We start from the raw sequence: 19,841 nt of genomic DNA on the forward strand, positions 1-19,841 counted from the left end.
TCACGCCCTCCTCTCAACCATATTCAACCACGCACACGGCCCTCTTACCTCTCATTCGTGTGAATGCTTCTGACAGATACAGTTCCTGCTCTCTCGGCTCTTATAAATTTTTACGTTTTCCACACTTTAAGTTCCCAATTAAAGAAGATGTATTACAGTATGTCCAAATCTTATTGAAGAATTTCATCACGAAGGGCTATCAACAGAAAAATGAGTACATGGGAAATCCTAGCACCGAGATACGATGACATCAAACGAATTAACGGCTAAATTGTTGATCAGTTACACAGCAAATTGGTTAAATGCGTATCAATAGACTATGCTGAAACAGTTGATGGTGATCGTGCAGAAGATGAAAACATCAACTTACAATATCACAAAGAGTATCTACAACCGCTAACACCGTCCAGTCTTCCAACACACGAATTACTGTTGAAAGAAGGCTGTATCCAAGAAAGGTAATGCAGTACATGTTCCCCGGATAACATTAGACAACAAAGGAGATCTTGACATGTCGTTCGTATTAAAATGTTAACAGTTTCCTGTTAGAATAGCTTTTGCAAAGACAATTAACAAATCTCAGAGGTAAACATTAGAAAAACTCATTTTATTTATTAGAGAGAAAGAAAAGAAATTCACTCATGGGCAGTTATACGTTGCATTGTGACGATAAAAGTCCAAAAACAGAATCAAAATTCAATGCAATATTGATGAAAAATTAATAAAAAAATGTTTTTACTGAAGTTTTACAGTAAAAGTGTAAGTTTAAAAAGTATTTGCATGTTAATTTCAAAGGAAAACAGAACAAAATTGTATTACGCAACAAATAACTAACGCAACATGAAACATAATTTACTTTCAAATTATTACGTTTTACTATTTTTTACTATGGTTAATTACTCGCTGTAATATAAAATAGTTAGTTCTATTATGCATATGTAACAATTCCCATCAAAATAACAATCTGTACATCCGCATCCCCATACGCGAGTGGCAGAACTGCAAAGATGCTAGTGCGTAGTGCTCGCCTGGAGGTTGGCGAGTGAAGCGAGCAGGGGGCAAAGCCCCCTAGTATTTCTCTTGAAAAATTGTAGGTTATTGACATGGTGTGGTTTAAACAGTTTGTAAGCAACTTCACGTTTCTTTAAGGATAAATTTTGGCAAAAGGATGAAACAATGAAACACCAACAGTTCTAAATATATGCAGATCATGGACATGTCTATAACATCAAGGTTTGGCACCAATTAGTTAAATCTTACAGCAAGACTTAGGAACAGAATAGGTGACAAAGCAGAGAAAGCAAGACTTATGATATTATAAAGCAGAAAAATTACCTCTGACATTTGAGAATGTGTATTTTACAACTCTCCCAAAAAATGGTGACAGCTGAAAGCGTTCTGTGCAAATGGGTAAAAACCTGACTCAGGCATAAACACCCAACGATTGTGCAAGGATCGTTTTTAGTATTAGAGGATGATAATAAAAGTGGCAACCTTCAGAAAGTGTTAGCGCTGCTCATTTTTTAAAAAATATTTAAATGATTGTAATGAAAAATGCAACTAATGCACTATGTAAGTCTACAGATGTCATTAAACTAGGGAGACTGATGGAGAATATGAAGATGGCAGAACTGTCACAGAAAGAGCTGATCTGAATTCAGCTTTGGGACAAATAAGGAAAAGATAAAATGTAATACATATAAAGTGTTACACTTAAGAAGCATTAAAAGGACTTAGGAGTAGTAGCAGACTTAACATCATATATATCCTGAGATTGGACACAAGCAAATAAAAAGGCTAATAGGATGCTGAGTTACACAACACACTGTTTTTAGTAAAAGGAACCTTAAGCTATAAAATATGAGTATGACTCCTCATCTTAAATATTGTTAGTAGTTTTGGACTTCATACTTCAAAAAACATACAACACCTCTTGAGAAGTCAAGAAAAGAGCTACTGGACTGAATAATGGACTGTGAGGTAAAGCTACTGAGAAGGAGTTACATTTTCTCAGTTGAAGTACATGGAGAGCAAGTGTGACAAGATAAAAGTGCTGAAAATGATGAAGGGAATTGGTCCAGTGGAAGACACTTCTTTACTTTAAAATGAATCTCTTAACTAGAACATAAGAGCACAGACAAAAGCCAAATATGAATTATAAACAAAACTTTGTTCTCACTCTGAGAACTTTAGACATTTTGAAAAAGTTGCCAAGTAGTATAACAGATTGTGGAATTATTAAGGACCTTTAAAATCCAAACTTAATGATATTTTACAGATGTAAGGAGAATAGAGATTGATGGCCTATGAAGGGCTGAACAGCCAAATTTACTACCATGTTTTAATTTTACAAATGTTGAACTCTGGTTGCTTTGGATAGAGACAAACAATCTTGCACTAGTTCATGTTCAAAGTTTATTGTCATGTGCACAGTAAGGAAACACTTTTTCCTGTAAAATGAAATTCTTTCTTTGCTGACCACACCAAAACCCACACCGATTTGATGTGCTTCACGGACTGAGTCTCAGATGCATTAAGGACAAAATTGGGTTGCAAGAAAAAAACATTTAAGAAACACTGCTGTAGTCTATTGCACACTTCAAATAAAAATAAAACAGCGTATTCATGTGTATCTTATTTACTTATTTCGCTGACGAATATATTCAAAACTACTTAAAACATTTGAGACACAATCAGTTACATTTCTTTTACTTTTTCCAATTGAAGCGCAGGTGGGTGAAGTGACTTGCTCATGGTTCAGGATTTAAAGTCCAAAGCTTTAACCACTACACCACACAGTTTGTTCTACTGAGGAATTTCTTTTTTTATACAGATTTAGACTCATGTTTGAATAATTCTTGACTTATGAGTAAGGGTAGACTTGAAAGTGTGCTATGATGGACTGGCAAAGAATCTGGCACCGCTTCCTGTCCTGCATAAAGTGCTGCTGGATTGGGTTTCTATTCTCCTTATCCCCTCACTCCAAAAAGCAATTTTTAAAGTGAATGGATGGATATTTTCTGTTCAATTCCATTCCCTTTTCTTTATCACAATAAGACTTAATACATTGTGTTTTCCAAGAGAAACAGTAGAATATTTCTGTACTCTTTCTTATAGCATCCATGGCAACTTCTCTCTTAACACTAGAATTGCCAGAGTCTACGAAAAAACTCGTAGATCCGGCCCACCTTAAATCCGTTCTCACCTCTCCGCCAGCGTCTTTTGTCTTCTAAATGTGCCGATTAAGACGAGCAGCAAGCAGCCGGCTATTCCATCCCCCACCGTCACAAAACGTTCACTAACTTTTCCCAGCTCATGCCTTGTTTGATTATCTGGGAGTGACTGAAGTGCTGGAGTTTTAGAGTGGAAATAATAGATCGTTATTTGGAACACATGCATTTCATGTGTGTTCCGTTTCTACAGTAATCTGTGTAAACACATTGTTAAAACAGAAACTTTTTCATATTTTAGTAATAAATGTTACAAAATGTAGGCATAAACTATAGAATGTGTGAAGCCTGATTTCCAAAGATCAAATAAACACTTTCACAAAAGGTTCAAAAACGATGCAACAGCTTCCGTGGTGTATTGCTAAGATTTGCTGGCTCAGAGCGCAGCAAGCTTGCCGTGCCTCAGAAACCCGAGTCTGATTCCCTGCTGTGCAGAATTAGTTCCCGAGTTACGTAATTTATCCATATTACTGACCGAAGGTTGTATACAGGATGTACGGATGCAGGTGGACGCAGGCTCACAGGCGCATCGAAGCGCACGTGCACTGCGACTGTATACAGGATGTACGGACGCAGGCTCAAGGCCTCACGGACGCATCGAAGCGCACGCACACTGCGACTCAGCGCCCCAGAGTCAAACCCAGCGGCTTCCTAGACTCAGTAGGTAGGCTGTATACAGGATGTACGGACGCAGGCTCACGGGCGCATCGAAGCGCACGCGCACTGCGACTCAGCGCCCCAGAGTAGCACGACTCAGTGCCCCAGAATCAAACCCAGCGGCTTCCCAGACTCAGTAGGTAGCGCCCAAGCAACACAACACAACCTGTAAACTAAACTGCAGGTTACAATACAACCCCAGCGGCTTCCCACACTCAGTAGGTAGCGCCCAAGCAACACAACACAACCTGTAAACTAAACGTTAGGTCACAATACAACCGCTGCCCGCTTATTACTACGGAATCCCCAAAGGTCTAGACTACAATATACTACAGCATATTTGAATCACATTACAGTAATTCAGTATTAACAGTAAGTGCAATTATAATTCCTAACAGTAAACAACATATAGCTAACGACACAGCCACAGAAAAACCAAAAACAAGACCAGATGGATAAAAACAATAAACGAATGCTCCTTATTAAAAGTAAGTGCAATTATAATTTCTACAGAAATACAAAACCAAGCCCGTATGGATAAAAACAATGAACGAAGGCGCCTACAACGCACTTCAGAAACACCTGAAGCAAAGAAGTCACGGCTCCAAAAAGAAAGACCTCAACTAACGGAAATACAAAAACGAGCCTGTATGGATAAAAACAATGAACGAAGGTGCCTACAGTGAGCGACAGAAGTATGAAGGCAGTCCCCACAATGTTACGTATATGGCAGGAATGGTTAATAATAATAATTATAAGTATTATTATTTAATACTTGCCAGTATTAGTGTGAAAATGGATATTAATAATTGCATTTAAATGATTCGCCAAAATCTGTTGTATGTAAACGATACTGTTTTATACATTATGGTTTTTTCATCAGAAAACACGGTTTACACGTCTAACTGTATTAGTTTAAATGGCACTTTTGCCACTCGCAATAAGGCTCATGTATCGTGTCTACTGGGAAACACAGTGAATGCGGCGTCTATCTATATATGTGTATGTATTTAAAACGAGTCATGGCTCCAAAAGGAAACAGCTTTACTACACATATATTTCTTTCATTAAATGAAAACTTTCCCAGGACGCTCCCACCCTCCATTATCTTACATCCCTACATAGATTGGAAGGAACAGAAAGTAAATGCCATTCTTAGATTTGCGATTCTTTAGAGAATCGGGGGTTTACTGGTTTAAATATAAATATACACATGCACAAAGGCACCTGTGAGTGCCCATATGCGCACACACATACTGATACACTCAAAGAAATGAAGAAGTGAAGATAGCTGACATCTTGTTGGCCCTACCAGAGGACATGCTGGTTAATGAAGAAAAGGAAATGAAGAAAGACCACAATAGATCTATAAACATAAACATGGACTGAGGAATTGAGCCATCCCACAGCAATCTGTCTAACTAGGCAGCTTGTTTACTTCATGTGACCCAATTTGTTTTGCTTCATATCAAATATTATTGGTTATTTACTTTATTGAATTGCCCACTCATTTTTCTTTACATTTATTTGTGTTATACAAGTTAATGTACTGGATTGTATATTATTGTATAGTACAACTGGCTCCATTGTATTGCAAAATCTTCCACTCAGTGATCTCCTGAGGTATAACATATGAGTAATTTACATTAAAGCACTGTACGAACCATTCCATACTGTTTTTTGCATTTTAACTTGTGCACTATATGTGTATCTTATACTGCTCTTGGTTTGGTTTGTACTTTCTGCACATATTTTTCATTTATATGTATTTTTATGTCTTTTTCCACTTATACATCTATTTATAAACCTGCTTTCATTTTGCTTGTTTTGGGAATAGCTGGGAGCTAAGTTCAGTGATAGGCATAAATTAGCTTAGTGCAAAAAAAGTACAATTACTGTTGGTCTAGCTTGAACACAGTCCATGCCAAGTGAGGAGTTAAACAAGGAACTGCCAAATGAGTACCACTGGTCTGTTTTTTTTTTTTTTTTTAATGTAATTGCTTTGTGTCCTCCCCCATCATAACCTACTGTCTGTGGGGGAGGAGCAAAAGCTTTAGATTCGTCAAAAATTTTGATCTCCAGTTTTTGATGGATCTTGATATTATAGGTTTCCCTGATACTGAAAACATTGATATCTTGATGATGGGCGTGTGTGTCTGTCTGTGTGTCACAGTCTCTTGAGGATGGTCTAGAGCTAAAATGGCTGGACGGAAAAATATCAAACTTGAAACTTAAGCCTGTTATGAGATGATGACGTGCTGATTAGTTTTTGAGCCAATTCGTGCAATAGAAAGAGGAACTGTAGAGGAACCCTCAAATACCGTAATTCTGCAAATAATTCTGAATTCTTCTCGTCAATTGTTATCGTAAAGACCTATTTTATGATCAGAAACATCAAGATAGAATAGTTTGGGTAACTTGCTAAGTAGGTGCAAAGCCTACTGACGCTCACGTCAGAGTTTTAATTCACTAATGTTTGTTAGTTGTCCTACAGCAGAACTGCACATACTTTTTGTATTAGTTTCATTCCATCACCTCAGATACTGGGTGCACTGGAATCACGGGATGGAAAGATTTTGTCAACAGATTAGATGGCTCAGCACAGACTCTACTACAAGATGTTCAGTAGAGAGGATGTGGGTGGCTAGTTGGTTGCAGCCTCCAGAGCTGTGACTATGTCTGACTTTGTCTTTTTCTGTGAAAGCTAACTATGGATGAACTTCCAACCCGATATTTGTTCTCTCCAGGGATTGTTTTTCTCTCATCCATTGTCAACTGGCCATAGTTCAAAAATTAATTAATAGATATTAATGGTTTCCATTTATGTTAATCAGTTTCTACTTTGTTTTCCGTGTGTTCAAACAAATGTGTCTTTATTGTGACTGTTACTTTAAAATTAGTTCATCCAGAATATAAGAACACAGGTAGAAACTTGTTTTAAGGGTTAATTTTGCACAGATATTAGGAAGTTTTTCTTTACGGAGAGAACAAACAGTAGGACTTTAGGGGCCTTCAAAACTTGACTTGATGTTATTTTGGAAGAATTAAGTGGATAGGACTGGCAAGCTTTGTTGAGCTGAATGGTCAGGTCTTGTCTGGATTGTTCTGCTATGTACTAATTCTGTATTTAGTAATTTATAAAATTTACGCATACATTTTACCCGAGAACTTGCCACAATGCTCTCTGTGAATAGTGCTATACAAAAACAAACTGAATTGAATTCTAACATACCAAAAGGCAAAATGATCACTTAAAAGATGCTAGACTGATTTTACAGAAACTAACTACCCAAAGATATGATTGCCATAACAGAAAATATCGTCTCAACAGACCTGGCACATGAGCTGGCACAGGAGCATCATGTTTTTTCTGTACAATACTCCAGCCTGATCTTGAAAAATGCCACTTGATCTTCGAAATAGAAGAATACAGGCATTGCAAGTTTTTGTAGATCCAGTATTCCAGGAAGACAATGGTGGTTGTGGACAATTTTCTGATGTGCCTTGGGACTGAACAGTGCCGAAACTCATACCTCCATGCACTTTTAGTAAGTAGCGCAGGCAAAGCCTCTGCTATACCGATTTCGAGAAGATTTAATCTCCTGAAAAAAGAAAAAAAACAAACAAACAGAAATAGAAACTAAAATAAAGCTTCGGAAAAGATAAACTTGCAGGCAAAACGTAACACGACAGAAAACACCGATTACTGTTATGCTCTTTTATTCTGACAGCTGCATATTATAAACATGACCTACACGTGCAAATTAAATAAACTGTCCGTACACAAAATATAAAAAATGTTTGCAGGAGGAGTCCACAATCCAAGAGACACACTGGATAGATACCCACTAAATTTAGATCACAGATCGCTTAATAGAATCATTGGTAGTGTGGATAGTGAAATTTGAACCTGCAGATTTCATAAAGTTTGCCGTTATTTTTCCATGAAGAATCGCTTTTTATAATAATAATAATGAATTTTATTTATATAGAGCCTTCCCCATACTCATAGCGCTTTCACAAACAGTTCAAAGGGTACAAAAGGAATAAAAAGCACAGGAAAAGGTTAAGTTTAGTAACACTGCAAAAAGGCTAATGTCATACGTTAAACACCAAATAACTGATCAATGTATGAAACACAAAGTTCTGAAGTGGAAAAAGATAAAACACTTTACCTGAATATACAGTCGCTTAAAGTTTGGCAAAGCGTGCAAAATAATTGAAAGCACAATTCAACGAAATATAATTCAGATTCAAAAATGATGCGCTTAGAATATCGGGGATTTCACTTTTTACTGGAGAATTTAACAGAGACTATTTGAATTAAACAAGGAGCTACAACAACCCCTTCGATGCATTTGTGCAACTAACACATACAATGCTTGCCTATTCCAAGCATCTTATAATTCTCAGTGAATACTAATACAAAATCACCTGTTCAATGCACAAATTAAAACAATCCTCAAACAACATTCAATGGATGAAGCAGTTATCGCCGCACGCTGAAAGGAAACTTTTTATCAAGCCAGTAAATAGAGCAGAATGTTGCATCTTGGGAAATGTAGTCCAGTGGCCGGCATAGTCTCAGTAATTGTTAGGCACAGACAGATCTGAATAAACTACATTTCCCTGAAAATAGGAAGTGTTCGGGAAGGTAAAGATTATTTTCGTTCCAGGTTAAAAGATTAAAATATGGCGTCAAATCCCAGGCGAGTGGTGTGAGAATCAGTGGCTTAACTGATCTGTGCTATTTACAGTTTATTTTTTGAAGGGTTTGTCCTCTTTCTTTTTTTGTATTATGTTTGCTGCGAAAATGTGGCTTATGCATTCTGTCCGATTCTAAAAATCTAGTCTGTTTCGTTTTGTTTGAATAAAAAAGGGAAAATAATTGTGCCCGTATACAAGCAGTCGTATTGTGTTTTGGTATGGTAGTAATAATAAAAATAATAATAATGGAGTAAGTGTAGCTCTGTGCTAGCGTCCATTTGCAAAGGAAAAAAATGTTTAACTGTTCTTACCACGCTAAAGAGGGAAGAAGGTTAAAGACACAACGTTGTGGTGGTGTAGCCTTCATCAGGTGTGTATCTGAAACGGGAAAAGACGGTAACAAATATAGGGGACAAACCTGGGGCATATAAAAGGAGAACACGGTAGAGTAGGCGAGAAAATGCTGCGATGACAGAAGACGAAGGGTCATTAACACCTGGAGACATGTGTGAGCTTAGCATCTTCTGATTTTCTTTGAAAAGTGTCTTTGAAGCCTTGTGAAGGAACACAAGCAGAGAGAACAGTGATTAAGGGATGTGAAGTGCTCTACAACAGGCTTTGTAAGATCCTTGATTTTGACGTTGTGAATGTGTTCCCTAAAACGGTCTGCTAACTGTCTCACCGATGTAGATGGCTGGACACTTCCTTCAAGAAATGCAGTCAGTTAAATTCTTAGATTGGCAAGAAGCCCATTTTTTAATACTGAATTTACCAGGGAGACAAGATAAATGGGTATTGTTAGGGCATATTTGAGCTGTAACAGGAGCCACTGTTGTCACATGCAAAGTGCCAAGACGTTTACCTTTCCTTTTGTCTGCCCTGGCTTTGTTCCTTTCTATATATGTTACCTGCTTCTTCCTTTTCATTTGCACACTTGATTAAGGCTATAGAGCTGAAACGTTGTGTCAATAAAGATCTATCTATCTATCTAGCTTTTGTTTTTAGCCTGGAAATAACCTTTAACCTCTTTTTTTCCATATAATAATAAGCAATGCTAGACTGCTCAGTGGTCAGCACGGCAGTATCACACATCTAGCATCCTGAGTTCAGATGCCCCCCCACATACCCAAAGATGTTGTTGAGTACGAATTGCCACCTTGTAAAAGGATCCTTGCCCAGAGTTGATGCCTGCCTTGTGCTACCTGAATAGCCTCAGGTCCCCTGTCACTTTAAATTAGATAAAGCATGTTTGGAAATTTTAACTGTATGTTATGCTGGTAGGCCTCACCGCTATTTTAATGCATTTTTAAATGCTTTAAAGTTATGCTTAAGCAACCAGTCAAACTATTAAACTGGGGATGTGTTTTTTTTTTTACATTATGACAGCATTTCAGATAAAACAATGGACAAAGTCATTGCATTTATTTTTTTTTTAATAAATCATATGAGCATTGAATTTCATTATAACAACTTACTGATATAAGTTACCAGGGCTGGATTAACCATTAAGCAAAATAAGCACATGCTTAGGACATCAAGGGATAAGGGGGTACCACAGAAATTTTCCATTGCCAGATTTACCATGGAGCATATGATGCAAAACTGTAAATGGTGCAGCTCAACCAGGTTTCATAAAAAGGGGCTCTCACATTAATGAAATGATTGCGTACACATATATATCATATATATAAACATCTGCGTGTGAAAGTGTGTGTGTCTGTCTGTCTGGCCCGGAAGTCAGAGGTGGAGCCGGGGTAAAGGCTCCACCACCGAGGAAACAGAAAACTCGCTTAGCCGCTAATAACACAAGCGAGGCCAGCACATTGGGAAAAGGAAACCTTGGAAGAAAGACAAAGTCGCTTAGCCGCTAATACAGAAGTGAGGCGAGCACGTTGGCAAAACGAAAACTCAGAAGAAAGAAAAAGTCGTTTAGCCGCTAATACACATCAGCAAAACAAAACCTGGGAGAGAGATGCCCAGAGTAGTTCCATTCAAATACCTGACATCTCTACATTTCAATTTATTTTCTGATGATTTCAATAGTTTCTAGGACCCTGGGCTTTTTACAGCACGGGCTTACACAGCTAGTATATATATAAATGTATGTATATATATATATATATATATATATATGAGTCTAAAAATAAGCATGATGTTTATGATAATTTTCTTGTTTTATAAATGTGTTCAGTCAAACTGACACTTTATTTGTAGGTTTCTGTTACCAGATTGCCCACAGCAAATATTTTCCTGCTTTTGCTGTGCAGTTGAGCCCTGCAGAAGACTGGCATACCGGTATGTATGCTTCTTGCCTTACATACAGTGTTGCTCTAATAATCATGACAATGCAGGTATTTTTACTTCATTAAGATATGTGTTAGGTTACTCGTTACTTTAAAAGGTAATCAGACTACTTAACATATGTTACTTTTAACATGTTACCCTACTGCTCTCGAGATTGTGTTGCAGAGTTTAGGACTGTATGTGCAATTCATCAGCATGCATTTAGCAATTTCTGAAATGTTGAGACAGATTATTTTAGCCAGGAGAAGGACTAATGCAATCATTTGAACATTTGCCTCTATAAATGTACTTTCAGGACACTTCTGCCCAGGGCTGTTAAAAGCATATGCAAAGCAAATACATGTGCAGGCTGACGGAGTGTAATGGACATGCGCAGACTAAAAAACCTTTTAACAGTAACCTGGTTTCTCAGAGGGCACTAACTCAATTTCCCTAATCAGAATAAGTGTTTACATGGCATTTTAGAAGTCAGGTTTCTATGAATAATTGGATTGTTGAAGTACATGTAATCTCGCTAAGTTAGTCGTTGGGAGTCTAAGGTTTTGAAGTAGAGCTAACTGTATATGACAAACCTTGCGGTCAAGGGCTAAGTAGTCCAAGTGTGGACACCGAGTCTCTCTCTCATGAGTCTGGTTGCTTGATGGGGCACGGAGGAAAAGCTTAAAAACGTACTAAATACATCCAATTCTCAAGCCAAGACAGTTGTGGAGTTTTGATGTGCGCCTTCCATGTTTTCGACACGTTTGTGACGACAAAAGAGATCTAGAAATAATCATTGTATTGCATATACCTGGTATTACTTTTCTCATGGTAAGGATATATTTTCTATTCACTTGTGATAGTTCTGACATAAATCCGGAAATAAATGTTATCAAAACCAACCACAGGGCATGAAATGTTTTCTAAGATTTGGTCTTCCGAGAGGAAACCTTCCGCTCGAAAGGTTGTTGCGAAGGAAGACTAAGTGCAGAGCTATTGTGCACGGCTGGTCTTCTTTTAAAATGGCTGAATCTCATAATATTGCTGTTTGCTTTTTTTTTTTTTTCAAAGATAGATTGATAGATAGATACTTTATTAATCCCAAAGGGAAATTCACATACTCCAGCAGCAGCATACTGATAAAGAACAATATTAAATTAAAGAGTCATAACAATGCAGGCATAACAGACAGACAATGTCTTTGTATAGTGTTAACGTTTACCCCTCCGGGTGGAATTGAAGAGTCGCATAGTGTGGGGGAGGAACGATCTCCTCAGTCTGTCAGTGCAGCAGGACGGTGACAGCAGTCTGTCGCTGAAGCTGCTCCTCTGTCTGGAGATGACACTGTTTAGTGGATGCAGTGGATTCTCCATGATTGACAGGAGCCTGCTGAGCACCCGTCGCTCTGCCACAGATGTCAGACTGTCCAGCTCCGTGCCTACAATAGAGCCTGCCTTCATCACCAGTTTGTCCAGGCATGAGGCGTCCCTCTTCTTTATGCTGCCTCCCCAGCACACCACCGCGTAGACGAGGGTGCTCGCCACAACCGTCTGATAGAACATCTGCACCATCTTATTGCAGATATTGAAGGATGAAATGACACATATAAACTATTTTACAATGTATGTGTAATGTCAAGATGCAGATCCATACTCCATCATTGTCTTGGCTTGGAAAATGAATGTATTTGTTACGTTTTTAAGCTTTTTCCTTTGTGCCCCATAGCCTACAATGTAAGGTATCAGTGCGGGCAAAATATTTTTTTTAAATCTATAGAAAACACTTAACTTTAGAAAGAAGTTCTGGCAAATGCTTACATAGGATATTTGTGAAGACATAACTTCGTCTCGAACAATAAAGAGCTTACCCTTTGAACAGATATCATTGGAGTTACAAGACAGCCTCTGTCTTACTTTTGTATATGTAATCACGCCAGCTGTTTCCAAATTAGGCAATGATACATTTAGCAGGGCTTGTCTAGACAGATATTACGGACATGCTTCGCAACTGCATGTTTTGGAGAATTTAGGATACAGTGGTGAATATTTTAAGCAGGGAGAGTGGAAGGAAGTAAAGGAAGAGAACTTGGCAGTACTTTGTAGATAATGTTCCTTAGCTGCTACGTGAAACGCAGCTGCAAAACCTTGCTTTTTGAAACTATCCAAAGGTTAACTTTTGTTTTTTTTTTATCTCTCTGCTTGAAATAATCACCATTGTATATGAAGTGCTCCCTAAGCTTCAAATGATGAAGTATCTGTGCAAAAAATTGAAGTGCTTTTGACAAGATAAGCACCACTAGATAGGACTTAGCAATGAGATTTTATTCAGAATAAAGTGCTGGACGTTTTCTTTTAGACATCACGAGCATCCAGGAGAGTAAAAATGCTAGCCAGTTACTTAATGTTATGTTGACGCATTTACAACATTTGACATACAATTCTTTTGTTTTTCCAAATGGAGCACAGGCAGGTAAAGTAACTTGATCATGGTCATGCAGTGTCAGTAGCGTGATTTGAACCCATAACCTCAGGGTTTAAACTCCAAAGCCTCTAGCATTACACCACACTGCCCAGGTACCACATAGTAGCAAAGCCAAGTCGTACTTTTGAAAGGCAGATGCCCATTTGCTTTTATATAACTTTCTTTTTTTCCTGTACATGAAGCATTTGCATGTTTAGTTACTTTTGTGGGGTCTCGCAGTGACAAATAAATGGGACTGAAGCTGCAAATTAATGTTTTAAAGACCAGGACCACAGTGACTAGGAGCCTATACTACATACAACTATTTGACATTTAATTTGTAGTGATGTCAGTTTTCTCAGACAATGTAAGGTTCCATGTTATGGATTTATACAACAATCATTACAAAACAGAAAATGGAGAGTGAAGAGAGTGCAGGCAGGGTGGACAGGGTGTAGAAGAACGGTAGAAGTGATTTGTGATAGAAGAATATCTGCAAGAGTGAAAAGGAAGGGCTATAAAATGGTAGTGAGACCAACTATGCTGTATGGTTTGGAGATGGCGGAGTTGAAGATGCTAAGATGTTCGCTCGGAGTGACTAGGTTAGACAGGATTAGGAATGAGTACATTAGAGGGACCACAAAGGTATAACAGTTTGGTGACAAAGTGTTTTCATACAGAATTGTGCCCATGCCCATGCTTGCATTAAATCATATGCCAGCTGTCACTAGTAATGCACTTTTTCTTTTCCACTATAAAATCTTTTTACTGCAGCATTTTTTTTTCCAAGTACAGTAGGATGCAAAGTATAGAATGGAAATGGATTAGTAACAAGTGATCCCTACAGTTATGGTCTGTCCAGAAAATGGTATGTCAGTAGGAAAGAAAGTAATATGAATAGCCAAACCAGTAGCAGTTCTAAAAAGAGTGTGCTGATGTAAAGTAAAGTAGAGTCTTTATATAGTGGATATCACTTATACTTAGTCATTCTAGTGTTTGGTTGCCCTATAGACAAACAATGAACCACTCCAGCAGCTTTATATATTCTTGAAATTGTGAGTAGTTTGCAATATATACACGAGAATAAAGGCATTAATATGTTCTGCAAAGGTACGTGGTGAGCCAAAGTGAAGTACCGCATTTCTCAAGGTCATTACGCGAGGTAGAGGCAGCCGAGTGGGTTGGGGGGGTCTTTTGATAGGCGATCCCTGTAGTTTTAAGTCGGCAACACGCTTTGGTCCGGTGTTCCCCTGGGCTTTCACTGTCAAAGAGTTCTTCAAAAATAATGAATCCGTCATCACTACGCAACGCGTGTTCTGCACACACGTCATCATTCCTCCCAATGGTGACATCCCAAATCAGAAGGCAATTGTTCAGTGGGTGGCTAAATTTTGACTGTTGGGTATAACATTGGACAGAAAACTCCAGGCTGTTTTGCGGGAGATGTTTCCAGGAAAGCTGATCTACCTGCATGGTGATGTCGAGTGGCCTTCACATTTGCCCAATCTCACTCCATCCATGTGATTTCTTCTTGTGGGGCTCTCTCAAATCGAAGATATACAAACACCGACTTCAAAACCTTGATGCCCTCAAGGACGCTATTCGCCACGAAATTGCCACTATTCCCCTTGAAATGGCTGAACGAGTCATGCGAGTGTTCAGAAATTGTTTCGAAGAGTGTATCGCTAGTGATGGCCACCACCTTGAAGACATCATTTTTAAAACACAGTGAAAAAAACTATTTTGCATACCCTTTCTTGTGTCGTAATGAAATGTATTTTTACTTTGTAGCATTTTTAATAATAATAATAATTCTTTGCATTTATATAGTGCTTTTCTTACTACTCAAAGCGCTCTGCAATTGCAGGTTAAGGGCCTTGCTCAAGGGCCCAACAGAGCAGAGTCCCTTTTGGCATATACGGGATTCGAACCAGCAACCTTCCGATTGCCAGTGCAGATCCCTAGCCTCAGAGCCACCACTAAACATTTGAAATGTGTTTTTGGCTCACCCTGTAAAAAGGAGTGAAGTGTTGTGAAATTGGCTATTAATTTAGTCTCAGAATTGGTTCCAGCCTTATATCTGATGTTGCTGAGTTAGGCTGTTATTGCCTCAAAACTTGAAAAATTGAATTAAGCAGATTTAGAAATTGGATAGATAAACTGAATGAAAGCCAAAGTAGGGCCCTGATGTTGTGTGGTCATAATTTCTAGTTTGAACTCTGTTCTGACTTAACTAGAAAATAATACTTGAATCATACAGAGCGTTTCCTTTTTTAACTGACACTACTATTTTTCTTGTGTCTGTGCTGACTGTAATGCCGATCAGTTACTTTCACAGCTACAGCTCTGTGCATCAATCAGTTTGTTGCACAGAGCCATTTGTATTCTCATCCCAGAGATTGACAATTTGCATAAGATTTGTATTACTCCCTTAAACTGTATTGTCTTGTTCTGTATGTGAAGGGTGTTATGTAAAATTGTTGGGTTAACTGACCAATAGTTTATCTTACAATTAGATTCTATCAAGTTATTCTGAAAAGCAGAAGTGTACTTGTGCGGTTTTTCACTCTGAAGAGAAGTGAATGCATACTTTATTAGCCCACCTTTTCTTTATTTTTTGGTAAAACAATGTTCTTCTCATGTGCCCTTTTGTATTTATTAAACACCAGTAACGGCGTACTGCACGATAACGTGCAGTGAATACACTTGACTTGAGCATTCCTAGTTGTCATTCTGTTTTTCTGTATGTTTACCATTCATCTGCTCAGAGGTTGGTGCGCTTGCTGCTTCCTGAGCAGCTCTTCTTTTCTCCACCCTAGCGGCCCGCTTCTTCTCTTCTTTTGATTGATTAAGTCAGTGTTTGTGTTGCAATTACTTAGTACATTTTCCTTAAATTTTCACTTAACCTCAAGAATGATTTAAGATATGACGATTTAGGGGAAGTGACAGTGAATGTGTTAGAGAATGAGAACGGCGCCCATATGCATGCGCCTCAAGGCCACCCTGCTGGCCGCTTCCGAGAGTTACTTCTACAATAAACTAAAATAAAAATAAAAAGAGGAATAACCTTGGAGGTCAGTCAACACCCCGAAAGTGGATAGTAGACATCACGTAGTATACGTGTACCAAATTTCAGGTCAATAGGTGAAACGGTTTGTGAGCTACAGGTGATTTAAAATCCTGGACAGACAAATGGACAGCCACGGTAGTGTATTATATAAGAAGATTTCAATGTGGAAGTGATGTTCTATTTGTTGAGAGATTTACAGCTTCAGACTTTCTTTTTTAATTTTTTTATTTTTTTCAGTAGAGACCTATATCCTAGACAAGAATTAATTCATAGCAGCGAGAAGTGTACATAAGAACATAAATTTGACAAATGAAAGGAAACCATTCAGTACATCAAGCCCGTTTGTTTAGCTCATAGCTTAGCTATCCCATCATCTCATCCAGATTCTTCTTAAAGGTTGTCTTCTGCTTCAACTCCATCTCTCAATAGTTTATTCCAGAGTCTCAGAACTGTTTGCATAAAGAAGAGCTTCCGGGCTTCAGTGTTAATTGCACTTCCCTTTAAATTCCACTGATGTAATCAAGTGTGTAATTCACCCATAAGATGAAAGAAGGATACTGGATCTACTTGATCAATGCCTCTGAGGATTTTAAATACCTGGATTAGGTCCCCACGCCGCCTCCACTGCTCAAGAGAAAATTTTAGTGCTGCAATTGGGAATGGTCAGTCAAAGCATACAGTGCAGTACTTAATATCTGAATCTTTAAAAACACAACTTCTTTTCAGTTGCAGAATAAATCTGAATCGTGTTTAAGCTGTAGCCATTTTAATTAGTGTATCCCAACATAGCAGCCATGAAGAACACAGACAGCAGAATTCATTTACGTTACACTGGGCAGAATAATCTTGGTGGAAACAGCTAGGTAGAGTTCTACTGATAACATACAAAAAACAAGAATATATGGTAGATGTTGTTTTATGTTTTGTTAATGAGAAAGGAAGTGATTTGTTGGTTGCTTGCCACGATGAATGTTTAAAAGTTTTACCACTTGATACCTGTATATGATCCAATTCAGATCTTGAGCATCAATACACTGTTGTCATAGGGCAAATTAAACCATTTTTAACAACAGACTCTAAATTAACAAACAAGTCACCAAAGAAATAAAAAACAAAAATGTGATTTTTTTTTTCAGGATAATCAGCAATATGAAACAGTCCCATGCAAAAGTGATACTGAATTTACAATACACAACTCTTGATTGACACTTAGGGACATCCATTCTAAAAATCCACAAGACCCAGCCTGGCAATGGGTTTAGCATGGTTCTGTGTGAATCTGAGTGGAATGAAACTTTTACAATGCAGGTTGGAGTTTGTTCAAAACAGTCCCTCACAACCATCTACTTTGCAGTGATATGCAGTATAAACTATATACCTGCTTACAGCATTATTTTTTTTTGATCCTAGGTAAAATGAAGAGATGGGTTTGTTGCCCCGTTCTTAGGAACCTGACTGTTGTGAAAGGAATGAAAATGAGATGCAGATTTGAAAGCACAGGCAGACCTGCTGTACCCCTTGGTTCACGGCTACTAACGGATCCCAGTAAAGTATTTGAACATAATATGTGGTATGTTTTTCTGTTTTATATGGAGTAGCTATCTAGATTTAAAATTGTGTTAAATATTCTCCAATGATCCTATTTTCCTAATGTACTAAAAAAAACTACTTAAATGAAAATCCTATCATTACTTACTAATTAGTATTTTTCATGCAGTAGCTGGTTATCAGTAAATTACTGTTATTGTGTACTCTTATTAAACTTTCATAGCTCAATATACATGATCCTTAAATTGAAGTAAAATAGCTTGACGTAAAACGGGTAATTTGATGGAGTAAGTAAACAGCCCCAAGTTAAATGGCATGAAGTGTGGAGATAGATGTAAAGGCTTCTGACAGCAGTATGCTTAATGTTGTGTGCTACTTGTCAGCCAGGCCTTACTTGAAGTATTACTGAACCTAGAGGTGGGAAGGCTACTTGGTATACCTAAGGTTTCCAACAATGGGTCTATTAAGTATCCTATGCACTATAGTATTGCCATCGGAACTGACGGGTAAAAGAAACAAAATAAAAAAAGTCTCAATTTTTAATTGACAGAGTTACCTTTGATGGACAGTTAATTATGCCTGTGCTGCATCAACGTCTTCTGGACTTTGACTGCCTTTCTGTGACTATTGAAGCTCTCTTATTCTTTCAGAATTGTGAAAGTAATGCATTTCCATTTTTTCTAGTGTTTTATTTGTTCTGCTAAGGCGTGCATTGCTCTCAATGCCTAAGCTTTGGACCTCCAGGATAATGGGATAGCACTACCCTCTCCATATGCACTCATTTTGATTTACCCCATATCTCTATATAGAAAAAAAAATAATGATTTGACATTTTTAAGGGAGGGGTAGCCCATAAACAGACAGATACTATCTGTAGTCTGGTGTTAGCCTCCCTTTGACATGTTAATGGATAGGCCTGTTAGACCCTTCCAGGTAACCACCCTTAGGTTTATATTAAAAAGGTTTACATGAAAAGGAGAAAGGGAAGAAAATCTTTCATTTTCTGTTTTCACTAATCCACAGATGCAATCAGGCAAGTCTTTGACATCAGCATTACTGCCTTGAAGCTGTGATGTTATAATCTGTATGAAAATCCTTTTATTTTTGATCTTCAGTAAGACCTACCATTTAAAAATAATAACACTGATCTGCACCAAAATCTTCCCACGCAAAAAGTGTACTTTATAGATTTAAGTGTGATAAAGCTATTTCTGAAATTGAAATTTCTCTACCACAAACAGTTTCAGATTATCAAGATATCAGATTCACTGAAAAACACTGGTTTGAAACAAATTGTTAATTTTTTTAATGCTCAGAATATTATTTGAAGTATATTCTGAGCTGAAAAATGTCAGTTTTCCTCATTCTTAACGTCCACTGAGGTGGGAACAACTCCACATCAAGTATTTGCTACACAGATTTTGTTCCCAATCAGTGTTTTGTTTTCTAGTCAAGAATTTATATTTAGAAGGTAGTACTACGGTGTTGTACCGTGTTATCCATTATGAATGTAGTGAGAAGTCAAGCAAAATGACACCTTTTATTGGCTAACTAAAACAATTACAATATGCAAGCTTTTGAGGCAACTCAGGCCCCTTTCTTCAGGCAAGACAGAAAGATGCTTTATTATTGTCCAGAAGAGAGAAACTTGTTTTAATGTCTTTATGAAAATATGCAAAGTTGGGTGGATCCATCCATTGTCTTCACCAGGTAACAGGTAAGCATATTGAAGAAAAAAAAAGCTTTTGACGCCACATTCTTGGCAATACAAAGGCAGAAAATTATGAGGAACTAGTTGAGGAGCTTCTGTCTTCCTACCCAGCACTTGGTTGCAACATGTCAATAAAAATCTAGTTTCTGCACTCTCATTTGGATTTATTCCCCAA

The 19,841-nt window shown here is 37.8% G+C and overlaps 2 protein-coding genes across 4 annotated transcripts in view; one reads left to right on the forward strand and one right to left on the reverse strand.

Annotated features, from left to right (window-relative positions):
* dcaf17 (ddb1 and cul4 associated factor 17) overlaps positions 1-8,313 on the reverse strand; it is a 113,020-nt gene extending 104,707 nt beyond the window's left edge. The window contains exons 1-2 of the mRNA XM_028806305.2: positions 8,063-8,313; positions 7,221-7,489 (exon numbers count right to left, since the gene is read on the reverse strand). Coding sequence (XP_028662138.1) covers positions 7,221-7,418 — 198 coding nt within the window. The 5' untranslated portion in view covers positions 7,419-7,489; positions 8,063-8,313. The remainder of the gene's footprint in view (positions 1-7,220; positions 7,490-8,062) is intronic.
* Positions 8,314-8,566: 253 nt separating this feature from the next.
* The window catches only part of mettl8 (methyltransferase 8, methylcytidine), a 144,166-nt gene continuing 132,891 nt past the window's right edge, over positions 8,567-19,841 (forward strand). The window contains exons 1-3 of one of the 3 annotated variants that reach the window (XM_028806308.2): positions 8,567-8,659; positions 10,809-10,889; positions 17,818-17,977. In XM_028806308.2, coding sequence (XP_028662141.1) covers positions 17,823-17,977 — 155 coding nt within the window. In that variant the 5' untranslated portion in view covers positions 8,567-8,659; positions 10,809-10,889; positions 17,818-17,822. Of the gene's footprint in view, positions 8,660-10,808; positions 10,890-11,238; positions 11,294-17,817; positions 17,978-19,841 lie in introns of those variants that run through there. The other 2 variants (XM_028806307.1, XM_051930677.1) reach the window with 2 other exon arrangements.

This window comes from Erpetoichthys calabaricus, chromosome 8, assembly GCF_900747795.2.
Source record: "Erpetoichthys calabaricus chromosome 8, fErpCal1.3, whole genome shotgun sequence".
Lineage (NCBI taxonomy): Eukaryota > Metazoa > Chordata > Cladistia > Polypteriformes > Polypteridae > Erpetoichthys > Erpetoichthys calabaricus.